The sequence below is a fragment of the Gopherus evgoodei genome, chromosome 6 (assembly GCF_007399415.2).
Source record: "Gopherus evgoodei ecotype Sinaloan lineage chromosome 6, rGopEvg1_v1.p, whole genome shotgun sequence".
Lineage (NCBI taxonomy): Eukaryota > Metazoa > Chordata > Testudines > Testudinidae > Gopherus > Gopherus evgoodei.
Genome location: NC_044327.1, coordinates 106,174,269 through 106,201,465, shown reverse-complemented (window position 1 = coordinate 106,201,465; position 27,197 = coordinate 106,174,269). Strand labels below are relative to the sequence as shown.

The 27,197-nt window shown below is 42.8% G+C and overlaps 1 protein-coding gene across 6 annotated transcripts; it reads right to left on the bottom strand.

The window, feature by feature from the left end:
- Positions 1-27,197, bottom strand: C6H5orf34 (chromosome 6 C5orf34 homolog). Of its 6 annotated transcripts, none has more exons than XR_004000979.1 (14): positions 26,673-27,116; positions 26,221-26,448; positions 25,635-25,724; positions 23,458-24,122; positions 22,436-22,537; positions 16,935-17,058; positions 15,486-15,577; positions 15,111-15,180; positions 13,163-13,333; positions 12,333-12,460; positions 3,338-3,415; positions 1,958-1,998; positions 876-1,289; positions 1-481 (listed from the first exon to the last, which is right to left on the bottom strand). XR_004000979.1 is itself a non-coding variant. In XM_030567230.1 (14 exons), exons 3-14 carry the CDS (start codon positions 26,413-26,415, stop codon positions 1,099-1,101), a joined length of 1,947 nt encoding a protein of 648 aa, XP_030423090.1. In that variant the 5' UTR covers positions 26,416-26,448; positions 26,673-26,729; positions 27,019-27,080; the 3' UTR covers positions 549-1,098. The 6 variants fall into 6 exon arrangements, 5 of the variants coding, with proteins under 5 accessions (XP_030423090.1, XP_030423094.1, XP_030423089.1 ...); XM_030567230.1 differs by lacking the exon at positions 1-481 and having other exon boundaries at positions 549-1,289; positions 26,673-26,729; positions 27,019-27,080; XM_030567234.1 differs by lacking the exon at positions 1-481 and having other exon boundaries at positions 549-1,289; positions 27,019-27,197.

Below are 27,197 nucleotides of genomic sequence, written 5' to 3'. Positions count from 1 at the left end.
TTAAATTATTCCATAGAGTTTTAAATCATCAAATTTTGGTTTAGACCCGTTTATAAGCCAACCCGCTTTTCGATGCGTCACTTTTTTATCAAAAATATTCAGCTTATGAACAAGTATGTACAGTACTAAAGTTGGTTGCAGGCTGAGTCATAGGGCATGATACGGGGTCCCAAGTGCCTTTTCAGGAAGATTACACACACCTCCACCATTATGTTCCAAAGTATCAATGCTAAAAACACGAAAACCTTGTTCATGCTGAAAATTGTTACAGAGCATTTTATGAACTATTGGAGTGTTGTGGGTTTTGGAAATAATTTTGATAGCGCAAGCTTCTTTTCATTAGTGATTTAACACAAGACTAGATAAAGCAGCTGAGAATATTCTGGAGAGAATAATCCTGTCTTTGGCTGATAAGGTTAGGAACAGACAAGATGATCTAGAAGATTTTTTCTTTATCTACAGTATGTAGAAGTATGATAACCTAAAAAGAAAATAAGTTTTGTTTAGGTAGGGCACTATAAGGCAATATTCATTGCATGAAAAACAAATGAGGGTTAGTGAAACTTTATTTTCAAAATGTTCTTAAAATACTATTTTACAGTAAAAGAATAGAGCAGAAATAGTTGAGGGACCATCTTGAATATTCCTTTGATCTCTTCAAAATAAAACATTTAAAAAAGTGTTTCATATTTAAAAATTGCTTAACCAGATTGATAGCCTAGTCAGTTATTTACCAGTAACTCAATTGCTTAAAACAATTATGTATATAAATCAAACATGTTGGAATTTAGAAACATTCACTGTCATTTTAATTTCTACTAAAGGTGGCAATTTTACTCAAGCCCTGTAAATAAAACCGGACAACATAAATATACCTCATTTCTGTTCTATCCTTTGTATGTCTGTATGGCAGATTAGAATTCTGTTGTTAGAGTAGGAGAGTGTCAATTATTCAGAACAAAAATTACAGGTTTCCAACTCTTAGGGCCTGATCTTTCATTCTTTGCACACCCAAAAATCCCACTTGATGCACAAGACTGCAGGATAGAGCCCATAAACATTTAAATAATGCTGGTCTTTCACATGCTTGCTCAAGCGTCACTTCCTAGAGGAGGCTAGGAGAGATTCAATATCTTGGATGACTTTTGACGTTTTTTCCAAAGCCTCCGATATGCTCCTTTCACTGATATCCTCAGGTAAACTGTTTTCTGGTTGTCTATCAGTAATATGAGATGGATTATTTTTCATAGCCGAAGTCTTGTTTGGAACATTGCTGTTCTGCAGTAAGACTTGCAGTTGCTTTGTTAAGGAAATTTCTGTTTTGTCTCCCATCTAATAATGAAAGAAATTCTTTTAAAATATTTTAACCATTGTTCTCAATTAGGTGGTTTGCCACTGCATACTGCAACCAATAAATAAAGCTATGAAATCAAATAAGTGAAAGTTCCTTAATATTTCCAAATCTTATTCCAATCAAATCTCTATATAAAATGAATATTTTCCTGTATATATCAAAGTGTATTTAAAAGAAAAGCCATCAAGGAAGATGTCAGATTGTGCTGTCTAAAGGAATTAATAATGCATGTTAAAAAACTGAAGTAAATTTAGGGGTAATTACATGGGGTTTTGAGTATATGGAGTAACAGTTTTTTTGCAGCTGGCTTAACAATGGAGCAAAATTGAAGCACTTGATAACTTCGTTATCTATTCCAAGTAGTCCAAGAAAAGGTTAATAAAAAGATACAATATAAGTTTGAACAAAAGAGCTATTCCCTTCTGAGGATTTGTGTGTGTTCTGCCAGTTTTTTGGAGTTCCCAGTGGTGTGACATGGGGAGCATCCCTAGGATAAATAACTGGGCAGAAACTTTAAAAAAAGACCTACACAATAAAAGGAATAAAGGGACACAGTCATTAAACACTCAAAATATGCTAAAGAAATATTTGTTGAAAGGATACAGTTAAATCTTTGTATTTTCTCAAGTTCAGCAACAACAGACCTGTTAGAAGAAGATTTAAAACTTATTTTATATAGCAGGATAGATGATAAAATTTCTCGTGTATTTTTGCCTTTATGATTTTATTTCCTTATGCAGTTGTATAAATGATGTGTACAAGTAAAAGAATGATTTGCTTTTTCCTCCCCCCACTTCATATTTTTGAGGTCAACAAAACTGCTCATGTGGATAAAGTTAAATATGTGCAATTGTTTGCAGGATGAGCTCTACTTCGAGAATATTCTCCCCTGCCAATTTTAATTCAATCTATATAGAGATTTTTAATGCCAAATTATATAGGTGTACCAGTATTCTTAAATATCAGCACAGTGCTAGGGAATAGCTTACATATTCATTAAAAAGGACACAGCTAGAAGTCTAGTTAATTTAAAACTTCAGTTGGAAGTACTACATCTGCCCCTAAATCCCTGTGCCAATTACTGTGGGGTTGTGATCACATTTCCCTATTTAAAAGAAAACAAAACGTTTCTTCTATTGTGTAAAAAAGACACACGTACAAAGGGAAAACTGTATATAAATTGTTTATATAAAATCCTGTGATGTGCTCAAAGAAAACGAGAAAAGATTTTTTCCTTAACTATCTCTAAGATAGTAATTTTAGATGTTACTTGTAACAGTTCAGAAAAATAATTCAGACAGAAGTATGATTAAATAGTCCCTTTAACTACTGTTACAGATACTGTAGAAGTACAAGATGCGCTCCTGTGGGGTCAGAACAGTGGCTATTAGAACAAAAACTTTAGCAACAGGAAGAGTACAAAGCCAGCACCAAAGTAAATGTTTATAATCTGTGTTCTTAGTGCTTATTACCTATGCTATCTGAGCACTTCCCAAAATGATGGGAGTGTACACAGAATCTAAAATATGAAATGACGTTCTTCTGATTATAAGATTTTTATAGTGGACCATCACAAGGAAGCATATATTTTGGAACTAGAATTTTCTGGATTTCCTATGCTAGTATGGAAGTATTTTGTTTTTTAATAATGATGATTCTCTTATGTTCTCATAGCCCAGTTTCTCCATTTGATCCTGCAACAAAGTCAAAACACCGTTTAATATTTGTCTTCTACTTTGGCAAAAGCTTCAGCATTATGGCTTCAATATAGAAACAGAAAATAGATATGAGGAAACAAGCCTCTGTTTAAACACAAGTTGCTTGTATAGTTTAATATATTGTAAGAAAAATTATGGGGAGTCACAAAATATAAATGGGTTTAAATTTTTCATCTTTAAAAAAGTGCAGTGTGTCATATTTAGAGTTTAAAACTTTGGTAGTTTCCGTCTTTATTATGAATAGCAAGTTATACATGATGAATACCAGTTTCTCTCAGTTGCAGGAAGAGTCTCTGTCTCATCATTCAAACTTCTGCACCATGCTACTATAATTCTGATGTACCTGTATTAAAAACACAATTCATAAAAAAGAACCATTTAGATCAGACAAATACCCTTTAATTAAATCTGAACAGAAAGTTGACAGCATTAAACAATAAATCTGGAGTAGGATATGGAACAGAATAGAGCTAACCTCCAGGATATTCTTATGTGAATTTGATAAAAGAGGAAAACAAGAAACCCTCCAGAATCAATAAGTGATTATCTAGTGAAGAAATTTGTCCTTTTATGAATCCCACATATAAATGAAAGAACCTTGCTGTATAACTGAGTATATTAATTATGTTTTAAAAAAAAAACAAAAGAAACATTACTTTGCATTTAATTTGTTGCTTGTAAAGCACTTCTTAGAATTTCAGTTGATAGACAGAAGAGGAGATTAGATACTGGAGATACAAAGGGACAGCTTAGTGGTTTAAAGCATCAGATTTGATATGCCCAAACTCACTGGAACAAAAACTAGTTTTGAATGCTATATGGTCAATTAAGCCCTTAAACTTAATTCATGGAATTCCTATATTATGAAGTTCCATTCAGTTTGATATGCATGTGTTTTGAATGCGACTTTAAAAAAGACGGTTACTCACCTTTGTAACTGTTGTTCTTCAAGATGTGTTGCTCATATCCATTCCAGTTAGGTGTACGCGCCGCGCGTGCACATTCGTCGGAAAACTTTTACCCTAGCAACTCAGTGGGCCGGCAGGTCGCCCCCTAGAGTGGCGCCACCATGGCGCTTGATATATACTCCTGCCGGCCCACCCGCTCCTCAGTTCCTTCTTGCCGGCTACTCCGACAGTGGGGAAGGAGGGCGGGTGTGGAATGGATATGAGCAACACATCTCGAAGAACAACAGTTACAAAGGTGAGTAACCGTCTTTTCTTCTTCGAGTGATTGCTCATATCCATTCCAGTTAGGTGAATCCCAAGCCTTACAAAGGCGGTGGGGTCGGAGTGAAATGTGGCAGAATAAAACTGCTGAGCCAGAGGCTACAGCCTCTCTTGACTGCTGAACCAGGGCATACTGCGAAGCAAAGGTATGGACCGAGGACCAATGGAGCTTCGCGACAGATCTCATGGGTAGAAACACGAGCCAGCAAGGCGGCAGATGAAGCCTGAGCCCTGGTAGAATGCACGGTGATGTGGCTTGGGGAAATATGAGCCAAATCATAACAAGTGGGGATGTCCGCCATCACCCCAGATGAGATCCTCTGAGAGGAAAACAAGCAAGCCCTCCCTTTGGCCCGCTACCGGGACAGAGCTGGGGCACCTTAGGAAATGGTTCTGTCCGCACAATATAATGCGAGCACTCCACAGATGTCCAAGGAGTGCAACGGTTGTGCCCATTGCGTTGAGCTGTGGGTAACATGAAAGGCCAAAACCACCTTAGGGAGGAAAGCCGGGTGCGGTCATAACTGCACCTTGTCTTTGTGAAACCTAGTGTACGGCGGAACCCCCGTAAGAGCTCTGATCTCAGAGACCCGTCTGGCCAAGACTAGGTTGAGGTCCCAGGTCGGGGCTGGGCGGCGCACCCGAGGGTGCAAGCGCTCCAAGCCCTTGAGGGACCTCGAACCCATAGAGCGTGAGAACACTGAACGTCCATCTTAGCCTGCTGGAAGGTAGAGATGGCTGCTGAGTGTATCCTCAGCGATGATACCGCCAGGTCCTGCCGCTGAAGGCCAGAGGCAGGCCAAATAGAGGGGATCGAGACCTCAGCAGGAGCAAGATCGAGCGTACTGCAGCTGTAAAAGAAACGCTTCCACCTGGCCCGGTACATTGACCAGGTGGAAGGCTGCCTGTCACCCCGACTCAGGTACGCAGGAGCCACCGTGAGGCGAAGAGGCTGCAGGTCCGAGTGACGAAGCCTGTCGTTGCCCTGAGTGATGAGGTCTGGGCTGACAGGCCGAGCAACGTGGTATGCCAGTGCTGCCTGGACCACTCTGGAGTGATCATGATGATGCGCGCTCTGCCCCTGCGGAGTTTGAGCAGGACCTAATGAACCAGTGGGAACAGTGGGAAGGCATAATGCAGTTGGCCTTTCCACGGCCTCAGGAATGCGTCCAAGATCGATTCCGCGGAGAGACCTTGGAAGAAGCAGAACACCTGGCATTTCCTGCTCTCGCGGTGAGCGAACAGGTCTGTGTGAGGAAACATCTCCACTTCCGGAAAGCGGGACGCCTCACATGGGGCAGAGTGATCACTCGTAAGACAGGAAAGACCTGCTGAGTCAAAGAGTTAAGACGTTCCGAACGCCTGGGAGAAAGGACGTCGCCAGCTCCATCGAGTGGGCCATGCAAAAGACCCGGAAATGGATGGCCTCCTGACAAAAAAGGGGGAGGACTATGTCCCCCCTGAATACTTATGAAGCACCTGGCCGTTGTGTTGGCTGTAAACACCGAGATACAACGGCCTCGCAGCTGCTGCTGGAACCCCTGGCATGCCAGGCGGACTACTCTCATTTTTGGGGCATTGATGAGGAATGCCAGCTCCGTAGAAGACCAAAGGCCTTAAGCTCGGAGGTGACCATGAGCACTCGAGCAGAGAGATGATGCGTCCGCCGTCAGGGGCAGTGAGGGCTGGGGCGGATGAAACCGCATCCCTGTCCACACCAAGGAGGGAGTTAGCCACCACTCTAGGGAGCCTAAGGCGTTCGAGGGAACGGTGACTACCATGACCATTGGCTCCCTGTCCAAGCGGTACGCCGAGGTGGGCCGGACTTGGAGAGGACGGAGGCGGAGCTTGGCGTGTTTGGTTACAAACTTGCGGGCAACCATAGACCCAGGAGACTGAGACAAGAACGAGCTGAGGTCGTTGGGAAAGCCTTCAGATCTCAGATGATTGTTGCCATCGCCTAAAACCGCAGTTGTGATAAGCAGGCTCCGGCTAGGTAGGAGACCAAGATAGCCCCTAGGAAGCCCAACCTCTGCGTGGGAACCAGAGTGGATTGCTCCATAGTAAACAGCAGGCCTTGACCTGTGAATAAGACCGGGACGATGCCCACGCGCTGAGTGGTTTGTGTCTCAGAGTCTCCTCGGATAAGCGAATCGCCCAGATACGGAAAAACGCATATCCGACATCAGCGACGGTAGGCGGCGACTATGGCCGTAAACCGGGAGTATTGACCGTTGGCTATAAAGCGGAGGCATCTCCCGTGCGGAGGGAAGATGGCATTGCGAAAGTACGCGTCCTTCATATCCAGGGCGGCATAGTAGCCCCCAAAGGCAAGGGTGGAATAATGGTTCCCAGGGATACCATGCAGAACTTCAACCTTATCCTAAACCGGTTGAGTCCGTGCAGGACCAGGAAGGTCTGAGACCTGTGTTCGAGTGGGGGACTAGGGCATAACGGGAGTAAAACCCCTTGCCCTTTTCGTCCGCTGAAGGGGGACAGGGCTGGAGCAAATTAAAGGTGGTACCTATGCTCCATCGTGCGCAGGACCCAGCGATCTGAAAGTAACTGGGGCCATGCCAGGAGAAAGCGGGATCGGGATCCCGTCCTGCGAGTGGTACACCGCCCTCAGGCGAACCTTGGAAGGTCCGTCTTTGGTCCCAGTGGTAATTGCGAGGGACCTTGACTTTGGCTCTTTAGGGGTCCTGACGTTCGTCTGCGACCACCTTGGCCTTGCCGTTTGCCAGAGTTCTGCCTCTGGCTAGGCACAGAGTATGGCGGCTGGGGCCAGAAAGGCCTGCGTTTGGTCGCTGGCATATACATGCTGAGACGCATTAGGACCCTATTGTCCATCAGACTTCGCAGTCTGGGGCTGTCTCTGCCGCGAAGATGCCTTTACCAACAAAGGGTAAATCCTGAATGGCATACTGCAGCTCCAGCCGGAGGTTTAAAACCTGAAGCCATGAAATGCACCTCATGGCGACACCCAAGGCCAGAGTGCTGGCCGCAGAGTCTGCTGCGTCCAACGAGGCCTGGAGGGACGCTCTGGGAACCTTCTTTCCCCCGTCCTCCAAGACGGCAGCGAACTCCTGGTGGGAGTTTTGAGGGAGAAACTCCTTCACCCAGGTGCTATAATTATCGCAGCTAAGCCAGGCTTGTTGCTTTGCTACCCAGAGCTGTAGGGCCCCTGCAGAGTACACCTGGCGGCCAAGCAGGTTCATTCGCCAAGCCTCTTTCTGCTTCGGGGCTGGCGCCCGCTGGCCATCATATCAGGATCGTGGTCCTGAGCATAAAATCTGCGCATATGGGATGACCCGGATGCGTGTCCGGACAGCCATGGAGGTACTAAAAGAAGGCACAGGCAGAGTGACTCATTCGGACCTTGCCCAACTCGGCACCGGGGACCGGCACCGGGAGGCGTATCGGTACCTGGAACGAGATCCCGACCCGCAACCAGAACGGTGTCGGGAGGTCGACCGAGATCTCGAGGCTCGGGGAAAGGCTACAGGAGTCAAGGTACCTGCCACGGTGCCAGGAGTCGGAACGGTGCCGAGCGGGTCGGCGAACGGGATACCGACCGGTGCAGCGAGTGCGACCAGTACCGAGGAAAACAGCACCGGGACTGCCAGTGGTGTCCGTCGTGCCGACAGGACTTGGAGTGTCTGCGGGACCGTGATCATGAACGGTGCCGCTCTGCTGTGCTGACAGAGGACAGTCACCTGAAGAGACTGTATTACCCGCACCGGCGGTGCCGGGGTCAGGCAGCATTGACTCTGTCATGGCACTGAGAGCCCTCGCCGTTGGTAACGTCTCCGGCGTGAAGGGAACAGCAGGCTCAACCACAGTGCATACTGGGGAGCTGTCAGGCACCGGATTCGACGGCCCTCGTGGGACCGGGATCAACAGTACCGAGGTCATCAGAGCTTCGGTAGGTGTCGGTGCCGGGCGATCCGAGTTAGATAAGCTGTCTGGCTGCGGTGCCGTCAGCACGGAAGCAGCGGGAGCAATACGCTCAACCACGGCGCGTGCCGGGGAGCCGTCGGGCACCGGATTCGATAGCCCTTGTGGGACTGGAATCGACGGTGCCGACGTTGTCGGTGCCTCAGAGGCGTCGGTGCCGGGCAATCCGACTTAGACTAGCCCTCTGGCTGCGGTGCCGTTGGCACGGAAGCAGCCGGAGCAGTAGCTCAACCACGGCGCGTGCTGGGGAGCCGTCAGGCACCGGATTCTACGGCCCTTGTGGGACCGGGATCGACGGTGCCGACGTCGTCGGTGCCGTAGCAGGTGTCGGTGCCGGGCGATCCGACTTAGACGAGCTCTCTGGCTGCGGTGCTGTTGGCACGGAAGCAGCAGGAGCAGTAGCTCAACCACGGCGCGTACCGGGGAGCCGTCAGGCACCGGATTCTACGGCCCTTGTGGGACCGGGATCGACGGTGTCGACGTCATCGGTGCCGTAGCAGGTGTCGGCGCCGGGCGATCCAACTTAGACGAGCTCTCTGGCTGCGGTGCCGCTGGCACGGAAGCAGCAGGAGCAGTAGCTCAACCACGGCACGTGCCGGGGAGCCGTCAGGCACCGGATTCTACGGCCCTCGTGGGACCGGGATCGACGGTGCCGACGAACCATCTTAGACGAGCTCTCTAGCTGCGGTGCAGTTGGCACAGAAGCAGCAGGAGCAGTAAGCTCTACCACGGCGCGAGCCGGGGAGCTGCCAGGCACCGGATTCAGTGGCCCTGGGGGACTGGAATCGACGGTGCCGATGTCATCGGTGCCGGGTAATGCAACTTAGGCGAGCTCTCTGGCTGCGATGCAGGTGGCACGGAAGCAGCGGGAGCAGGGGGCTCAACCACGGCGCGTGCCGGGGAGCCGCCAGGCACCAGCAGGAATCGTAGGCTTTCTCGACCTCGGAAGAAGGGAGCGGTGCCGAGTCGACATCGGTGCCGGCGACGGCCGGTGCCGAAAGGCCTTGGTAGTACCGGCGGGGTCCGGTGCCGAGGAGGCGCTTCTGCCCGCCGCTTGAACATCGCTCGGCGCCCAAGGTGGAGGGGTAAGTGAAAGTCCCGCACCTTTTTGTTCTCGGCTTAAAAGCCTTGCAAATGGGGCACTTAGCTGTCAAGTGTGATTCCCTGAGGCACTTCAAACAGGAGTCATGTAGATCTCCCTTCGGCCGTGGCTTCTGGCAGGCCGGGCCCATTTTAAAACCCGGTGAGCCATGCATGGCTCCGGCACTGGGCTCATGGAAGGGGCTACTTCCTGAACCCCGCTAACTAAACTAACCATGTTAGCAAAGAAAACACGTATAACTATACAGATATATATATAAAAGGGTTATAACTGCATAACTATATACGAAAAAACGAGTAGCTAGGGAAGTGGAGGTCAGCTAAGCCGCGCTCCACTGTTCCAACGACCGACACGGGCGGTAAGAAGGAACTGAGGAGCGGGTGGGCCGGCAGGAGTATATATCAAGCGCCATGGTGGCGCCACTCTAGGGGGCGACCTGCCGGCCCACTGAGTTGCTAGGGTAAAAGTTTTCCGACGAATGTGCACGCGTGGCGCATACACCTAACTGGAATGGATATGAGCAATCACTCGAAGAAGAACCGAGGAATTGTCTGCTCTGCATGGATATTGAGTCCACAGGAATTTTTGTAAGAATACAGTTGCCACAGGCATAGGCGCTGACTCTATGGGTGCTCTGGGGCTGCTGAGTGTCTTGGCAGACCACTTGATATTTCCAAATATTGTTTGTACCATTAACTAACTGTTCTAAAAGTGCTTTGGATAAAAGTGCTATATTAAAAAAATCTTAATAATTACCATATATTTGTTCTACAAATAACAGCACACAACTCATATTTTAATATCAGTAGTCTTACCTTTCTGATGCGATGGATGTGCCCTCTCTCCCCCGCCACAGCAGCCCGAGCTGGGGCTGGGAAGGAGGTGGGGTCTCTCCCTCTCTCCCCCACTGCAGCAGCCCATGAGCTCGGGCTGGGAAGGAGGGGTATCTTTCCCCTGCCACAGAGCTGCGGCTGAGAAGGGCCCTCTCTCCCCAGCAGCTGTAGCCCTGGAACTGCAGAAAGTCGCCTCTTTCTCTGGCTGCCATACCCCTGCACATCCCAAATTCCAGCCACCCTACTTCCCCTTCCTACCTACCCCATATTCCCCCCCAAGGCCACCACCTTACCTTACATGTGCATCTTCTCCAGGGTCCAGGCACCTAATTAGTGGAGCCATGCCTGTGCAGCTCCACTAATTAGGTGAGTGGTCCTTCATCCTCTTCTGTGCAGCCACGCAGGCACACACCTTAGAGGGACCTCTCTGCGGACTACCTGAATAGAGCTCGTGGACCACAGTTTGAGAACCACTGAATTAGACTACTTGTGTCATCATGGTGAGTAGAATTAGCCTTAAGAAATTTATGGAAATGATGCAAGAAAGTTAACATTAAAATAATTCAAGAATGGCTATGTGATCAAATTTGCTTTAATATTTGTACAAAAATAATTCTTAGAGAATTAGTTAAGCAACCTTTTTGAACCATTTAAGTAGCTGTGGATATTGAGTATACCTAAGCAAAGAACAAGTGCTCTCCCTAGCCCTTTTGCTTAGGATACATTATTTGAGCCCCTACCCCCCCCTCAAAAAAAAAAGGAGGGGGGGAAGTGGACAGTATCAGGGACTTTCTGTATTAGCACCATAAAATGTATGTGTATAACAAGTTCGAGGCCAAGAAAGAAAAAGGGTAAGATGGAGTTTAAACTGTGGGGAATTCAAAGATATTGGTAACAGAACAGGCCTCTTGATTTTTCATTTTTGTATCTCTCCCTCTCTGAGAAATATGCAAGGCCAAACTGCTAATTGTGTTAACACATCCTAAGACAGAAAGTCTGTTCTCAAAGACTGATAAGGCTTTGCAAAAACAACTGTAATTGTTCTTCAAAACAGAACACAGCTACCCACTCTTCCTTGCTTTTAACTTGTTTGCTATGTATGTTAAAGTTTAAGTAGATTTGCAACATCCTGAGAGTTGTCAGAAGTTAAAAAAGAGACAGTGAAGTAATAAGTGATAAATGTACGTTAAAATAGAGGATGTATGTGGATGGATGCTTGATTTAGATAAAGGATGAATGGTCAGGGAGGTGCCCGCCTAAGAATTACAACTTCAGTCTCGATTGGCCGAAGAATGCGTAGCACGGAGATAACTGGATGACCCCGCAGGGCAAGTCAGAATCCACCCAAGTGCCCTCCTCTCCCCGAATGGAGGGCTGAAGACTTGAAGAACAAGATAACACTCAGCTGTCAGGGATGTGCCACCTGCTGATTGATAATCATTTCAAACAAACATCAGCATGATGAAGCGATTCCCATAAACCTGTACAAGGACAAAATCCTTTAAGAACAGAACCAAAAACACAGGGACTTTGAGTTTGGTTCTGCAACCACCCTCCAGGAGCATCGGATGCGCATCTGACAAAGACTCTGCTCCACCCTCGTGTGCAGGCTACCTGGCCAGTACTCTGCTGTGAGCAACCTCTAGGTTTGTAACTATAACAACTCTGCAGAACTTGTATGAATGAGTGTGTGAATGAATAAGGAATGATAGTGAAATAATATTGAATTGCATATCCTGACTTCTCACTCTCTCTCTGTATTTACAATAAATCTGGCATTGTGTCTTATCCCTCTTATAAGATCCTGTTGGTATTATTTTATTAGTGTAACGGGGGGAGGGCACGCAACGAAAAGTAGTGTCACAATTAAGACCCCTTGGCAGTCCCTCGAGTGCATTCCTCAGGTGACAGGCTCTGCTTCCTTCAATTCCTAATAGCTATTATTCAGAATGATGGAAAAATGATTAAATTAATAAGTGAATATCCCATCAAATTAGTTGTCTGAAGCCCCGAGCTGTGCAATCTGGATCTTTGCTAGCCAGTCAGGTACAACCTTTTTCAGAGTCTATTTTACAGTAACACATTCAACTTTTACTGAATTCCTGATTTTGTTAAATTTGTTCCATGCATCAGCTATACCTTTCATAGATTCCAGGATCTTTTATCTGGATTAGCTGCTGTGCCCCATCAGGAGAAATTACTTTACACCATCCTGTGGTACCACCTTGATTTATCTTGGAAGAGAAGGACGAAAGAGCATCATTGTTCTGCAGTGGAATCAAAGAGGTAGACCTACTTTAAATATCAACAACATATGCTAGTTCAAAATGAAATATCTGTAAATGCTTCACTTAAAACATTTGTATCTGGCTATAGATGTAAGGTATGGTCTGGCAGCATGATCACAGACACAAGAACTGGGAATTCCTGGTGCCAAGCATTGCCCAAACACTGATTTCAATGTGCTGTCTGAGAATAATGGAAAATTCAACCCCTTCACTTCCTGTCTGACCCCATGTGAAGAAATGTCCAGTCTTTCAGAATATTTAATTCCTTCTACTTTCATCTGGAGAATGAGGTTATAGATTTGTCTTCATTCTCAAGTTCTGTTATTGTTGGAGTAGCAACTTCATACAAATGAAACATAATTTCTTAACAAATCTTACTCTGCATGTACTGAGTCACATCTGCTGATGCTTCCCTTCCCCCCCCGCAGTACTTTTTACTTCAGTCAACATTCTAACGCAACAGAGAGCTACAGAAGAGTGAGTTGTGACAGTGAGCCATAGTGTATAATCAATGTGACTTACAAACTCAGGGCAGATGGAGGCTCCCCACTGCACAATTTGCTTTTTATGCACATCAGAACCAAGTATAAAACTTTCCCTAGACTTCACATTTATTAATTAAACACCACCTTCAGATAGAAAGATTTTAAAAACAGATATTTCCCTGTTCCTGAGAATTACCTGTGTTCTTCCATAGCAAGAGTTGAAATCCCAAACCATATTCAAGGTCATCCCATCGCAAAACAGAGCATGGACTTTATTATCTGAATATGCAACAAGTCTCCCCACATTGGGAATAACTGTTTCATGCAATGGAACTGGCAGCATTTCTCTTCCATCTGTCCCTGGTATCTAATGTAAACCAAGTGTTCAGAAAAAATAAAATTTACTATATTTAAAGTTATGTCATTACTAATATTTAACTTGTACCCAGATTCACAGTGCAGCTTTTTTACTGAGACACCAGCAACCTGCTTCCCTGCCTGGCTGCTCTCTGACTTGCTGACATCCCCTTACACTCAATGGGTTCAAGCCCCATCAGCTAATCCTAGGTCTTTGTTCTTAGCTTATACCCACCTGTAGGATACATGTAACATTGAAGAATTAAAGTTATCTTAAGTTTAGTTAAGGGTGTGACTTAACCAAAAGGATAGAGAAGCAGAGCACCACTTCACAAATTAGCAATCTGGAGAGTAAAAGATTATGATCCTGACTTCAGCACTATATATATGTGTGTTTGTCTTATAAAGAAGCCCCCAGTCATCAAGTAAAAGAAGACCATGAGAATAATAATTAGTATTGTAGTGTGGGAAGGATGTATGACGGGGTGGACAAACTACGGCCCACCAGCTGTTTTAATCCAGCCCTCAAGCTCCTGCTGGAGAGTGGGTCTGGGGCTTGTTCTGCTCTGGTGCTCCAGCCGGGGAGCAGGGCCAGGGGCCACTCCATGCGGCTCCTGGAAGCAGCGACATGTCCCCCCTTCGGCTCCTACACATAGCGGCAGACAAGAGGCTCCACTCTGCATGCTGCTCTGCCCCAAGCGCCGCCACTGCAGCTCCCATTGGCCAGGAACTGCGGCTAATGGGAGCAGCAGGGGCAGCACCTGCGGACGGGGCAGCACGCAGCAGAGCTGCCTGGCCATGCCTCCACGTAGGAGCCGGAGGGAGGACATGAATCTGCCTCCAGGAGCTGCTTGAGATAAGCGCTGCCCAGATTCTGCACTCCTGAGCCACCCCCACCCCCGTGTCCCAACCCGCTGCCCCAGCCCTGAACCCCCTCCTGCCCTCTGAACCCCTCTGTCCCAGCCTAGAATACCCTCCTGCACCCCAAACCTCTCATTCCCAGCCCTGTTCCTGAGCCTGCAACCCCTCCCGCACCCCAACCCAAATATCATGAGCATTCATGGCCCACCATACAATTTCTATACACAGATGTGGCCTTTGGACCAAAAAGTTTGCCCATCCCGATGTATGGCTTCAAAAGTAATTAATAAAATAAAGAGCTGTAGTAATAAGACAAAGGAAAACTGTCTTAAAAGAAACAAGTCCAAATCTTCCCACTGTTCTGCTTAGGGGTAGGAGGGAGAAGGTACGAAGGGGAAGGCCGAAGGAAGAAAGGAAGCTGTAAATCTTATTTGGACTAAAACTGGAAATAAGGGTGAATTGTCTCAAATTGGTTTTTAGCTGAACTCAGTAATTGACAACGACATTACCTGTTTGTTAAAAAGAGTATAAAAAGTAAACTCTTACTTCATTGCTAATACCTGCCTGACCACGCTGAAGCTGACCAATATGAATCTAAGCACCCACAGGTTTAACTCATTTGTAAATATCTTGATCAAATGCTTATAAATGTTTTGTACTGTTTAGACATAGTAAGTTGCTTATTAGTCAGGCTTTTTAGGCATGTTTAGAGCAACGGTACCAATACCATTTGGCCTTTGGATATAATAAAGGAATTTATGGCTAAATTAGTGTTTGGTGGTTTCCCATAATCAATATTATGAATTTCAAATATTACTAATTCCAACACCACCTCTCTTTTTCCCAGAAGCTGTTGTCTATAGACCCTACTAAACACAGGCTAACAGTTCAAGTGTTAACATACTTACAAAGCTTCAGTTACATACCATTCTCCAGCAGCAGATACTGTAATTATGGGTTAATGAAAGTTTAGTCTTGTGACAGTATTGGAGAATTCTGAGAAGGAAAAAATACATATCTCATATGCAGAAAACATGCTGCACTGCACAAATACTTGCTGTAGCTTCATTTACACAGTTATTGTTAAGGATCTATTTTGGAACCTATTTCATTATGTTTATATATTTTTCTGGTACTGTTGATATAAATTACTTTGATTTATTTCTTATGTTCAGAGCTAAAGTTGAAGTCTAACTAGAACAATATGGTAATCATTATTTGTCATCTTTGTTACTGAATGCCCTTCCAAAGGCTAAAGCAATTAATATAACAAAAAAAAAAAAACAAAAGAAATAATTCACCTGGTTGCCTGGGTAATAATGGAACAGATAGAGTATGGACTTTCTGGTGTATCAGGAGGCAGACTGTTTGCTGAATACATTTTTTTTTCTCTCTAGAACATAACAGAAAATAGAAGAGTTATTTATAGATATTGTGGTATTTAAGAACTAGCAAGATATTAAGTTTTGGGCAGTCCTTCGCCCAGTGAATAAAAAGATTTTGAAGGTTGCCACCCCTGTTTTGAATGGTTCTTTTGAGGCACACCAGACATCTTATTCAGCATGGGAGGAGGCATCACCACAACCACCACCACATCAAACAAACATGATGTCATTGTCATCTCCTTGGACCAAGGCCTTTCACCAAGGCCCAACTGTGATGCTAAGTTCCTATTATCTGATTTTGAAAGGTATTCTGACCAGACCAAGTAAGGAGATAGCCCTAGAAATAGTTTTGTTTGGTTCTGTGTTCTTAGCAACTGCTAAGATGTGAACATAAGGTTCATGTTAGCCACACAACCCCGTGAGTCAATTTCCATCCCCCCACACTTCAAGTTCTCATTTTAAGAGTCTGATTTAGACAACCAGAACAAGTTACACTTTGTAACACTCTGCTGTGACCATCTTAGAAACTGATTCACTGTGGAGTTTTTACTGAGTCTGCAGTTGCCAACTCAAGTCATTTGCTGTGCCACCTGTGATCATTTAGCAACTGAATTCCATCTTAGACACACAAGCTGCATTTTCCTATATTTTCTGTTCTTTTCCCATCCACCCCTTTATTATTTATAGTATGGCAGCACCAGCTAAAAATCAGGATCTCTCCAAACCCATTGTGCTAATACTTGAGACAGGCTCTGCCCCAAAGAACATGAAATAAATACATAAGGAAGGATGAGAGGGAAAACAGAGCGAGAGAGAGAGGTGAAGTGACTTGTCCAAAGTTCACTAGGTCAGTCGCAGAGCAAGGAATAGAAACCAGGTCTGCTGGGTCCTATCCACTGCACCACACTGCCTCTTTATTTGTCTTGTTTATTAAAGGAGATCAGAATGTAGTAAAACAGCTTAAGAATAGAGAGTCCACTTAAAATGGACTCTCTGGACCTTTGATGCTATTAAAAAAAAAAAAAAAAAACTTTCAAGAATCAAGTTTTTAAATGGGAAAAATCCTAACAGAGAGAAAAATAGGAAATATAGGACCACAATACCTACTTTCTTGAGTTTTTGAGATAAATGTTCTAACTAGATTTTTCTCTAATTTACAAGTGATAAAAATATATTATTGAAAAATCTTCAGAGAAGCTGTCAAGCAAAATACTAAAATGTGACAAACTAGAACAATGTCTTAGTACAAACTGTTCTGTTAAAGCAGTTTCTTCACGTGAAATATGCAGATAATCTCGAATGGAAAAGTAGAGTAGTATTCAAGTAGTAAAACAGTTTGGGTTTTTTAAGAAGGGCAATTCCCACCTGTCTTGTTTCTTTGTGAACTGAATAATGTGTAAAATAGTTTCCCAAAAATGCTCCTTCTGACTTGAAAACTGATCCATCTCCAGGATAAATTTCTATAAAGTTTTCAATCTCATGGATAAACCTAAGATCAGAAGACAGGACACAAAAGGAGTTAACTATCAGTATTGCCAGTTAAAGGGGGGTAAAAATGGTAATTTACTCGATGTGAATACACATCCTTTCATCAAAGCCTCCACATAAAAAGTTATTTCCTTGTTTCCCCATCAGTAGTCTCACTGCTTACTTTTTATTTTCCCCTTTAAAAAGGAAGCTTAGCACTATCCAATTTAAAAAAAAAAAAGAGCTTTTTTTAGTTTCTTAAATATAAGTAGATATCCCATAAAAACATAATTCACCCACAGGTATTGGAAATGGAATATAGCAATGATAGAAGAGTGAGGTGTATGTCCACATTAGGGGGGAAGTTCTGATTAACCCCCGCAAGAGGCAGGAAATTCAGGATGTGTCTATACTGCAAGTTGTACCTAAAACTTTTGTCTTTCGTGGGTACTTAATCCTCCCCCCCCCCCAGCAAAAGACAAAAGTATTGCCAAAGCAAGCGGCAGTGTGAATGTGGCTTTGTTGGCAGGAGCGCTCGTGGGGCTGGAAGTATTTTTTCAGCAAAAATGCCGACAAAATACCACAAAAGAGGGTTCACACTTGCTGACTTTTAGCAACAAGGCTGTGTCGACCCAACCTTGTCACTAAAAACTGCGTAGCGAACATAAGAACGGCTATACTGGGTCAGACTAAAGGTCCATCCAGCTTAGTATCCTATCTACCGACAGTGGCCAATGCCAGGTGCCCCAGAGGGAGTGAACCTAACAGGTAACGATCAAGTGATCTCTCTCCTGCCAACCATTTCCACCCTCTGACAAACAGAGGCTAGGGACACCATTCCTTACCCATCCTGACTAATAGCCATTTATGAACTTAACCACCATGAATTTATCTAGTTCCCTTTGAAATCCTGTTATAGTCCTAGCCTTCACAACCTCCTCAGGCAAGGTTGACTGTGCACTGTGTGAAGAAGAACTTCCTTTTATTTGTTTTAAACCTGCTGCCCATTAATTGCATTTGGTGGTTCTTATATTATGGGAACAAGTAAATAACTTTTCCTTATTCACTTTCTCCACACCACTCACGATTTTATATACCTCTATCATCATCCCCCCAAGTCTCCTCTTTTCCAAGTCCTAGCCTTTTTAATCTCTCCTCATATGGAACCCGTTCCAAACCCCTAATAATTTTAGTTGCCCTTCTCTGAACCTTTTCTAATGCCAGTATATCTTTTTTGAGATGAGGAGACCACATCTGTACACAGTATTCAAGATATGGACTTACCATGGATTTATATAAGGGCAATAAGATACTCTCCGTCTTATTCTCTATCCCTTTTTTAATGATTCCTAACATCCTGTTTGCTTTTTTGACTGCCACTGCACACTGCGTGCACGTCTTCAGAGAACTATCCACAATGACCCCAAGATCGCTTTCCCGATTAGTTGTAGCTAAAGTAGCCCTCATCATATTGTATGTATAATTGGGGTTATTTTTTCCCCAATGTGCATTACTTTACATTTATCCACATTTAGACAAGCCCTCAGATTTAATGCTACCTTAGCAACCTTACCACCTCTTCCTTGTATATATTTTGATATGATACAGGATTTTTCATTACATGATCACATAATATTATGTGATCTATGACTAGACCAGGGCCCAATCCTGCAACTTAATCCAGGTGGCAGTGCACTCTGTCCACAGAAAGCCCCACTGAAGTCTAAATGGCTTTACATGGGTACACGGCTTTACATGGGTACAGGTGGAATGAATTGCAGAACTGGGGCCTCAATAGTCAGTCTGCTCATGTGGGTTAAACATTGGAAAGTTCAGAAATATTTCACACTCACTGTTACTTGGCAAATAGATATTCTAGAGAAAGAATGAAGCTTTAAAGTATTTGCTTTCCCACTATACTACTGTGAAGGACATAATACCAAATTCTGTTTCAGTTGTCAAGACACTGAAATAAGATTTTCAAACAAGTTCCAGAGCAGTAGCCATGTTAGTCTGTATCAGCAAAAAGAACGAGTACTTGTGGCACCTTGGAGACTAACAAATTTATTTGACAGGTTTCAGAGTAGCAGCCGTGTTATTCTGTATCCGTAAAAAGAACAGGAGTATTTGTGGCACTTCGGCGCCTGCCACCTGGAAAAAGTTGGCTCTAGATGATGAGCCACCAAGGACCGTGGCTGGTGGACAAGCATCCGCCAAAATGTCGAGAAGCAGCAACATCAAGAGGCATTGCTGCTGAAATGCTGCCGAAAATCAGTGGCATTTAGGTGATGACGCCTATTGATGACACCGCTTTTCGGTGGCATTTTGGCTGATGCTTGTCCACTGGCTAGTGTGAAGGTGCACAGATGCCCCAGCAGGCCCCGTTGTGCCCGCAGGCACCGCGTTGGACCACTACCTTAGAGACTAACAAATTTATTTGAACATAAGCTTTCGTGGGCTAATCTCTGTGAGCTCTTGGTGCTGAGAAATGGCAAAGCAGCACAGCAGTCTGTCCCTCTCCCCCTGCAACAGCAGTCTGCCTATGCTGTGTTCCTAGTGCAGGGCAGAACAGGAGCATTCTAGTGATTTGCTCTATGTTTGTTCCCCAAAGGGAGCAGCATACAGATATTTCCCGGAGCTTTGAAAGGGAAGGGGCACATGCCTGGAAGGTTGCAGAGATCAAAACACTGAGCAGAGCAATCAGGGCAGGCATTGTGGGATACTGGTGGAAGCCAGATCTGTTGACAAAATCAGCAGTGTCTACACTGGCTCTTGGTCAACAATAAAGGGAGGGGGAAAGACAAAAGTCTTGTAGGGGTGGAAGTTGTTTGTCGCCAAAACCAAGTGGTTTTGGCGACAAAAGTCCCATTGTTGTGTGTACGCTCTTGCTGTTTTGTCACCAAAAGGCAGGTTGTGGTCACAAAACTTGCCAGTGTAGACAGCCCTAATTTTAAAGTAAGGGCTTGTCAAGCAATTAATCACACTGATAAATAATAATAGGATACCATTTATTTAAATATATTTGGATTTTTCTACATTTTCAAACATATTGATTTCAATTATAACAGAATAAAAATTGTACAGTGCTCACTTTATATTTATTTTTGATTACAAGTATTTGCACTGTAAAAAAAAAAAAAGTAATTTTCAATTTACCTATAGTGCAATCTCTTTATCATGAAAGTTGAACTTACAAATGTAGAATTATCTACAAAAAACCTGGGTTCTAAAATAAATCAATGTAAAATTTTAGAATCTCCAAGTCCACTCATTCCTACTTGTTCAGCCAGTCACTCAGACAAACAAGTTTGTTTACATTTGCAAGAGATAATACTGCCCGCTTTTTGTTTACGTCACCTGAAAGTGAGAACAGGAGTTCTCATGGCACTGTTGTAGCCAGTGTCACAAGATATTTACATGCCAGAGGCGCTAAAGATTCATATGTCCCTTCATGCTTCAACCACCATCGCAGGGGACGTGCGTCCATGCTGATGACGTGTTCTGCCTGATAACAATTCAAACCAGTGCAGACTGACACACATTTATTTTCATTATCTGAGTCAGATGTCACCAGCAGAAGGTTGATTCTCTTTTTTGATGGTTTGGATTCTGTAGTTTCCGCATTGGAATGTTGCGCTTTTAAGACTTCTGAAAGCATGCTCCACACCTCGTCCCTCTCAGATTTTGGAAGGCATTTCAGATTCTTAAACCTTGGGTTGAGTGCTGTAGCTTTCTTTAAAAATCTCACACTGATACCTTCTTTGCATTTTTGTCAAATCTGTAGTGAAAGTGTTCTTAAAATGAACAACATGTGCTGCTATAACATGAAATACATCTCTACCCCGATATAACGTGACCCGATAGAACAAGAATTCAGATATGTGGTAAAGCAGTGCTCCGGGGCACGGAGATGAGGGCGGGGGGGGGAGGTTTGTGCACTCTGGCAGATCAAAGCAAGTTCGATATAACACGGTTTCACCTATAATGCGGTAAGATTTTTTTTGCTCCCGAGGACAGTGTTATATTGAGGTAGAGGTGTATAAAACAGGCAGAATGTAGATAAAACAGAGCTGGGGACATACAATTCTCCCCCAAGGAGTTCAATCACAAATTTAATTAATGCATTATTTTTTTAATGAGCGTCATCAGCATGGATACATCTCGTCTGGGATGGTGACCAAAGCATGAAGGGGACATATGAATGTTTAGCATATGTTGCACATAAATACCTTGCAATGCAGGCTACAAAATTGCCATGCAAATGCCTGTTCTTGCTTTCTGGTGACATTGTAAATAAGAGTACAGCATTATCTACTGTAAATATAAATAAACTTGTTTGTGTTAGCAATTGCCTGAACAAGAAGTAGGACTGAGTGGACTTGTAGGCTCTCAAGTTTTATACTGTTTTGTTTTTGAGTGCAGTTATGTAACCAAAAAAAAACAAAAAAAACAACAACAACAACAACAACAAAAAAATCAAACCCAACCTACATTTGTAAGTTGCACTTTCATAGCAAAGGTTGCTCTACAGCACTTGTATGAGGTGAATTGAAAAATATTTCTTTTGTTTATCATTTTACAGTGCAAATATTTATAATCAAATATACACTTTGATTTCAATTATAACACAATACAATATAATGTATATGAAAATGTAGAAAAACATCCAAAATATTTAATAAATTTCAATTGGTATTCTATTGTTTAACAAACAATTTTTTAATTGATTATTTTTCTTGAGTTAATTGCATCAGTTAACTGATGCGATTAATGGACAGCCCTATTTTAAATTATTTGCATATAAATCTATACAATTAGTTCACAGTAGAGTTTGGCTGATTGCTAAATCTGGATTTATTTAGAAACTGGGACCAACATATTAAAATTTGGTTGCCTGAAATTAGCCCTAAACAAGCAGCATAATTTTCAGAGGAGCCAAACTCCTTAACTCTGGCAGCTGTCCATAGGAGCTAAATACTCTCTCCCTCCACGGCTCCAAAAAAAACAGTCCTCTTATTTAAGAGTTTTAAATGTGGCCTGAAAATCCTAACTTTATTTGTACAATACATACCCAGCCCAGAATTTTCAAAGACAAGAAATTCTGAAGCACCTTTTTAAAAAGTTCATATAATTAAAGAATGATTGAATAAAACATTTTTCAATTCAGTGACATACGTTTACTCCCAAGCTAATACCACAATGGCCAAGTCACAGTCTATGAAGTTTTATTTCAGAGTAATGAACCCCGATAAATACAGCAAAAACATGTTCAGAATATTAAATTGTAACTCCTAAGGAAGTAAAATAGAGATTTGAATCTGGAAATTTCATTTTTTAAAAGCTTAATTACCACAGAAGTGCATAAGCTTCCAAAAGTGAACAAGTTATTTGTTTCTTACCTGTAAATAATACCCTGGCACCAAACAATTTTTATTAGCAGAGGGTGTGAATTATGTTCAGTGTCTTGCTTCCTCTGTAGAAAGAGGTCACAGAAACTCCACCTGGGCAAAAGTCAAAGACAGAAAAGCTGTAGTAAGTTCCCAGTTCATCAGTATTATTATTAATATTTTGCACTGTTCAAAGAAGCCAGGGAAATCTTCGTATAACTTGCTTAATTTTTCAAAAAATATTTTTAAAAATGCAATACTCAACTCATTTAAAGAAGCAGCACATGTTCAGGAACTGCAAATGGATGAACTGAGAACTAGCCAACTACTCAAGAAGTTATTCTTCAGTCAATGAAAGATCTCAGAGTAAATTGGTGTGAGAGATAGTGTTCAAACTTTGTGACCCTTAAAAAATGTGTTTCAAGGAAACTCAGTCTGCTCAATTATTACCATTTAACCTGACTTTCTAAGTTATAGCTGTACTTTCCCTCTCATACTTAATATGGAACAAGTGACTTATAATCAAATATGAATCATGTTTTTGTGAACAGCCAACAAGAATGGATGTGTACAAACGAACATAAACACACACACACACACACACCTTATCCTCTTCCTTTTTCTGAAAATACAGTTTTTAAAAAGAGTAGTCCATGCCACTGGCAAACTTCCCAAGCATTATTTTCCCAAAACCCAAAGTAGTTTTAATGTATTTTTTTCAATATCCCCATTACTGTCACTTGCATATTTGTCAAATTAGAGGTTCTCTCTCAACAATATACCAAATATTAAAAGTTTATCATTTTTCTTCAGATTACTATTACAATTTCTCACCCCAGTCTATGTATTGTCGGTCTTATGAATACCACATTTCATGAGGTGCCTAAGAAAAGGTGTGTTCGTTACATGTTTTATTTTAAATAGACATTTATGATGGTTAATATTCAATCAGGCTGTTGAAGCGCTGACATTCAGATCTTCGGAACTGCAAAATATATTGCACAAAACTAAAAAGCAAACAAATTTCCTGTTACCTGTGTAGGTGTGGTGCACTACAGCTGAGTGGCAAAGCTCTAGGCAAATGAGAAACTACCTTTGTTTTTTCAGTTTCCTTTAAAACATCAGATCCTGCAGTTCCATTTCTAGTGCATTTATTCTCCACATATGTTTTACATATGTTATCAGTGTGCGATTGATAGAACATTAATGCCAAGGATAAAGGGTATTTCCATTCTTCTGGATATGAGAAAACAGACCAGCGCTGCATAACCCACACGTATTCAGATGAACAGCGTGTAAGAGACAATGGGGCCTCATCTTGTCCTTTTAGTTGGTTTAAATAGTCCTTTGATTTGTCCAGTTCCCTGCATTTGTTTATAGCCCAGCAATTTTCCTCTTTCTTATTCTCCATTCTCATTTGTTTAGGAAACATTTCTGAGATAACACTTCTGCTTGATTTTCCATGCTGACCTTTGTTTTGATTATTGCTGTTTTTTTCAGAGAAAGATGAAGACGCAGTACACTTTTGGCTTACTTTGCATAAAAACTCCACTGAAAACTCTTGCTGCAGTTCTGACATGCAGAGATAAGCACGACCATCTAAGGATGAGATTTTTACACTGCCATTATCCATACATTCTACTGCATCAGTAGCATTGGGGCTAGGCCAATTGATTTCGGAGATATCAGAGAGAAGACTCTAAAAAGAGGAAAATGAACAGAAGGTAGTAGAATTTATTTTAAGTGATCTTAGTTCTTCTGAAAGGTGACAGTGATGAAGAGTGAAGGTTCCTATTTATCTATAAAATAAGACATCTCACTTCACTTCTCAAGTGTGTTTCTACCTGTTCAAGCAGAACCATACTCAGTGCTAAAAGGAGTAATTTAGTTACTATGCTCATTTAATCCTTGTCCTCTCTGTTGAGACTGCCAACAAGTAGGCTTGGCAGACTTTGATAATTTTTTTAAAAAATGATTTCAATGGCTAGAGTGAGTTAATTTTTAGCATTGTTTTTAATCCATTTAAATTTTCACAGTTGTGCAAAATTATGGGAAGGGAGGTCAGACAGTAGTTCTTTAATATCAGTAGATGCTGGGACTCAAAAAATTAAAGCTTTTTAACCATTAAAAACACAATTTTTCAATATCACATGTCAAAATATACAAAGTAATTATCCTTTAATCAAAGTTCTCAAGTGGCTTTTTTTAAACTTTTCCTGTCTATAAATTTCAATTATGATCGATAGAAATATGTTTATTTCAGTTTGTGTACAGTGAAATAAACATTTTTTAAAAAAAATTAATCCTTCCAATCTTACCAACAGAGCAGTGGCTTTGGTGATTTAGTGATGTGGATCTCTTTTGGAAAGTATCTAGAATATATTCCCGAAGGAAATTTTAAAATATAATAATGATGAATTTAGACCAGTGGTCCCCAAGCTGAAGGACCATGGCGGCGGTCGAGCATAAGCTGAAATGTTGCCGAAATTCCGGAGGCAATGCCTCTCGATGATGTCGCTTGTCAGCAAGCGGCATCATCGAGAGGCGTTGCCGTCGAAATGCCGCCGAATTTAGGCAGCATTTTGGCGGATGCTCAACCGTCGGCCAGGACAGGGGTACCACATTGGGGACCCCTGATCTAGACCTTTGTGCTATCACATTTCAGAGGTACCTGAAACCATACCTATTAAACCTATTTGCAAAAAAGGTGTCAAAATTTGATGTTAGATCAGTTACACCTCAACTACCTAGCTACATACAAGTACAACTTACATTCTTCAACTTGCTTCAACTTACATTCTTGCATAACTTTTTCCACTGTGCCCATCATTTTAATATTGGGTGCTTTTACCAAACTAAATACATTAAATAAAATAGTTTCCATCCTTATTTCCAGGATGAATTACTTGATGATTACTTGTTCTATTCATTCCTCTGAAGCTCCTGGCACTGGCCACTGTCAGACGACAGGAAATTGCGCTAGATGGACCATTGGTCTGACCCAATATGGCCACTCCTATGTTCTTATGCAACTTAAAAATCAAAATTTTCTAAATCTAATTTATCAACCAAACTGCATTTTACAGAACTTAAAAAACAAAACAAAACACATACTACCAAAGTAAAACAAACTAGAAAAAAAAATCACTGAATCAGACTCTCACCGAAGTTTATTTTGCAAAAGTATTATTAGGTATGCAAAAGAACTTACATTTTTCCTTTCAGAAGGTATGATACTTGAAGGTAAATACAAGGAAGTACAAAACTGGTTCCGGAAACCTATTGCTCGTAGGAGTTCCTCCTGAGGAAAGGGTATGAGACACATGATCATGGAACTGGCTAAGCAGTGGGAACATTTCACTAGTTGCTTTATCTCCTCTTTTTGGGAGGAAAATAGTGATTTAGAATTCAGCATTATTTGTACAGTGATAACCAACAATGCCATCACAATTTCTCTACAAGGCAGAGGCACTGTATGAACTACCAATCAACATTAAGAGATCTACATAGCCTTTTGGAATATTAAGGGCCAGATGTATAGAAAAGCCCATTGTGGATGAACAATATATTTGAGAAGAACATGTTAGCTGACTGACAATGTTTACCTGGATTGCTAACGCTGGAGGTTCATTCAATGTTTCAACTACCTTTTTTTTAAGAACATTTTTATGTTGTTTGGTGCTGTAATGGAAGGAATAATAATATGCCATGGTACTACCTTCTTATCCCACCTGCTCTTCTCCTTTATTTTTGCTCTATGTGGAGATAGCATAGAAAAAGAAATTTAACTCACGTACTCTGTAGGTACTAATAACAAACTGAGTCCTTTGGCGAATCCTTTCAGCTGGCTGCAGAGGATGGGCAGAGACAGGAAGTGCCTTTTCAAACAGGAATTCAGAGCCACATGGAGAAAGCAGCAGTCTGGATCCATCTATATAGTGCGCCTCTACAGAGTCATCCTCATAAAGAATCATGAGACTTTCAGGATTCATTGCAGTAAAAGGCGAATGTTTGTCGAAAAGAGCCTGCATTAAGGGACAACAGACTTAGGCTATAAGGATAGTCTTCCCAATACACATGTACAACTAATGAAACAGGAGCAGATCTATAAAAAAGGATTAAATTCCTAGATCCACAGTTAACAAATATATCATGTCATGGGGTGCTGGTGTAAGTTTTTACATAGGATGCATAGACAAAACAAACAGCATAAGCTCCATTTTATATGTATAAATACATATATACCCACCCCTTATTAAAGTATCGTTTACAGCTTCAGTGTGTCCTAGGACAAATATCAACAGTCCTGGAAGAAAGTAAGTATCGAAACTTCAATTAATTCTGCTGCCAAGGCTGAAACGCTCAGTGTAGGCTTAGTTAAGGTGCCTTTTGCTTAACCACACGTAGCATTTGCTTATTAACGGTACTTGGTGGTACACAACATCATCAGGGGAGCGCGGACGATGCTCCTGAGCTACGTTGTGCCTTTTCCGCGGGGAGGGGGAGAGGAACAACAATAACAGACTTTTCTACAGGAGTCGTTTCAGCCTCAGCACTCAGGGGAGTTCGGCTGTATTGTTCCCAGGACCGCTTACAGAGTCAATGGCAGATCCCCACAAGCACGGCCCAGGCCAGCCACAACCCTGCCCCGCCGGCCCTGGCGCAGGCCGCTCCGTATCAGGGCGCCGAGCAGCGCGGAGGGCGCGGTGCCGCCAGCAGCGCCTCAGACTGTGCAGCCGAATCAGACCGGGAAGCGCCGAGGGGCCAGCGAGCC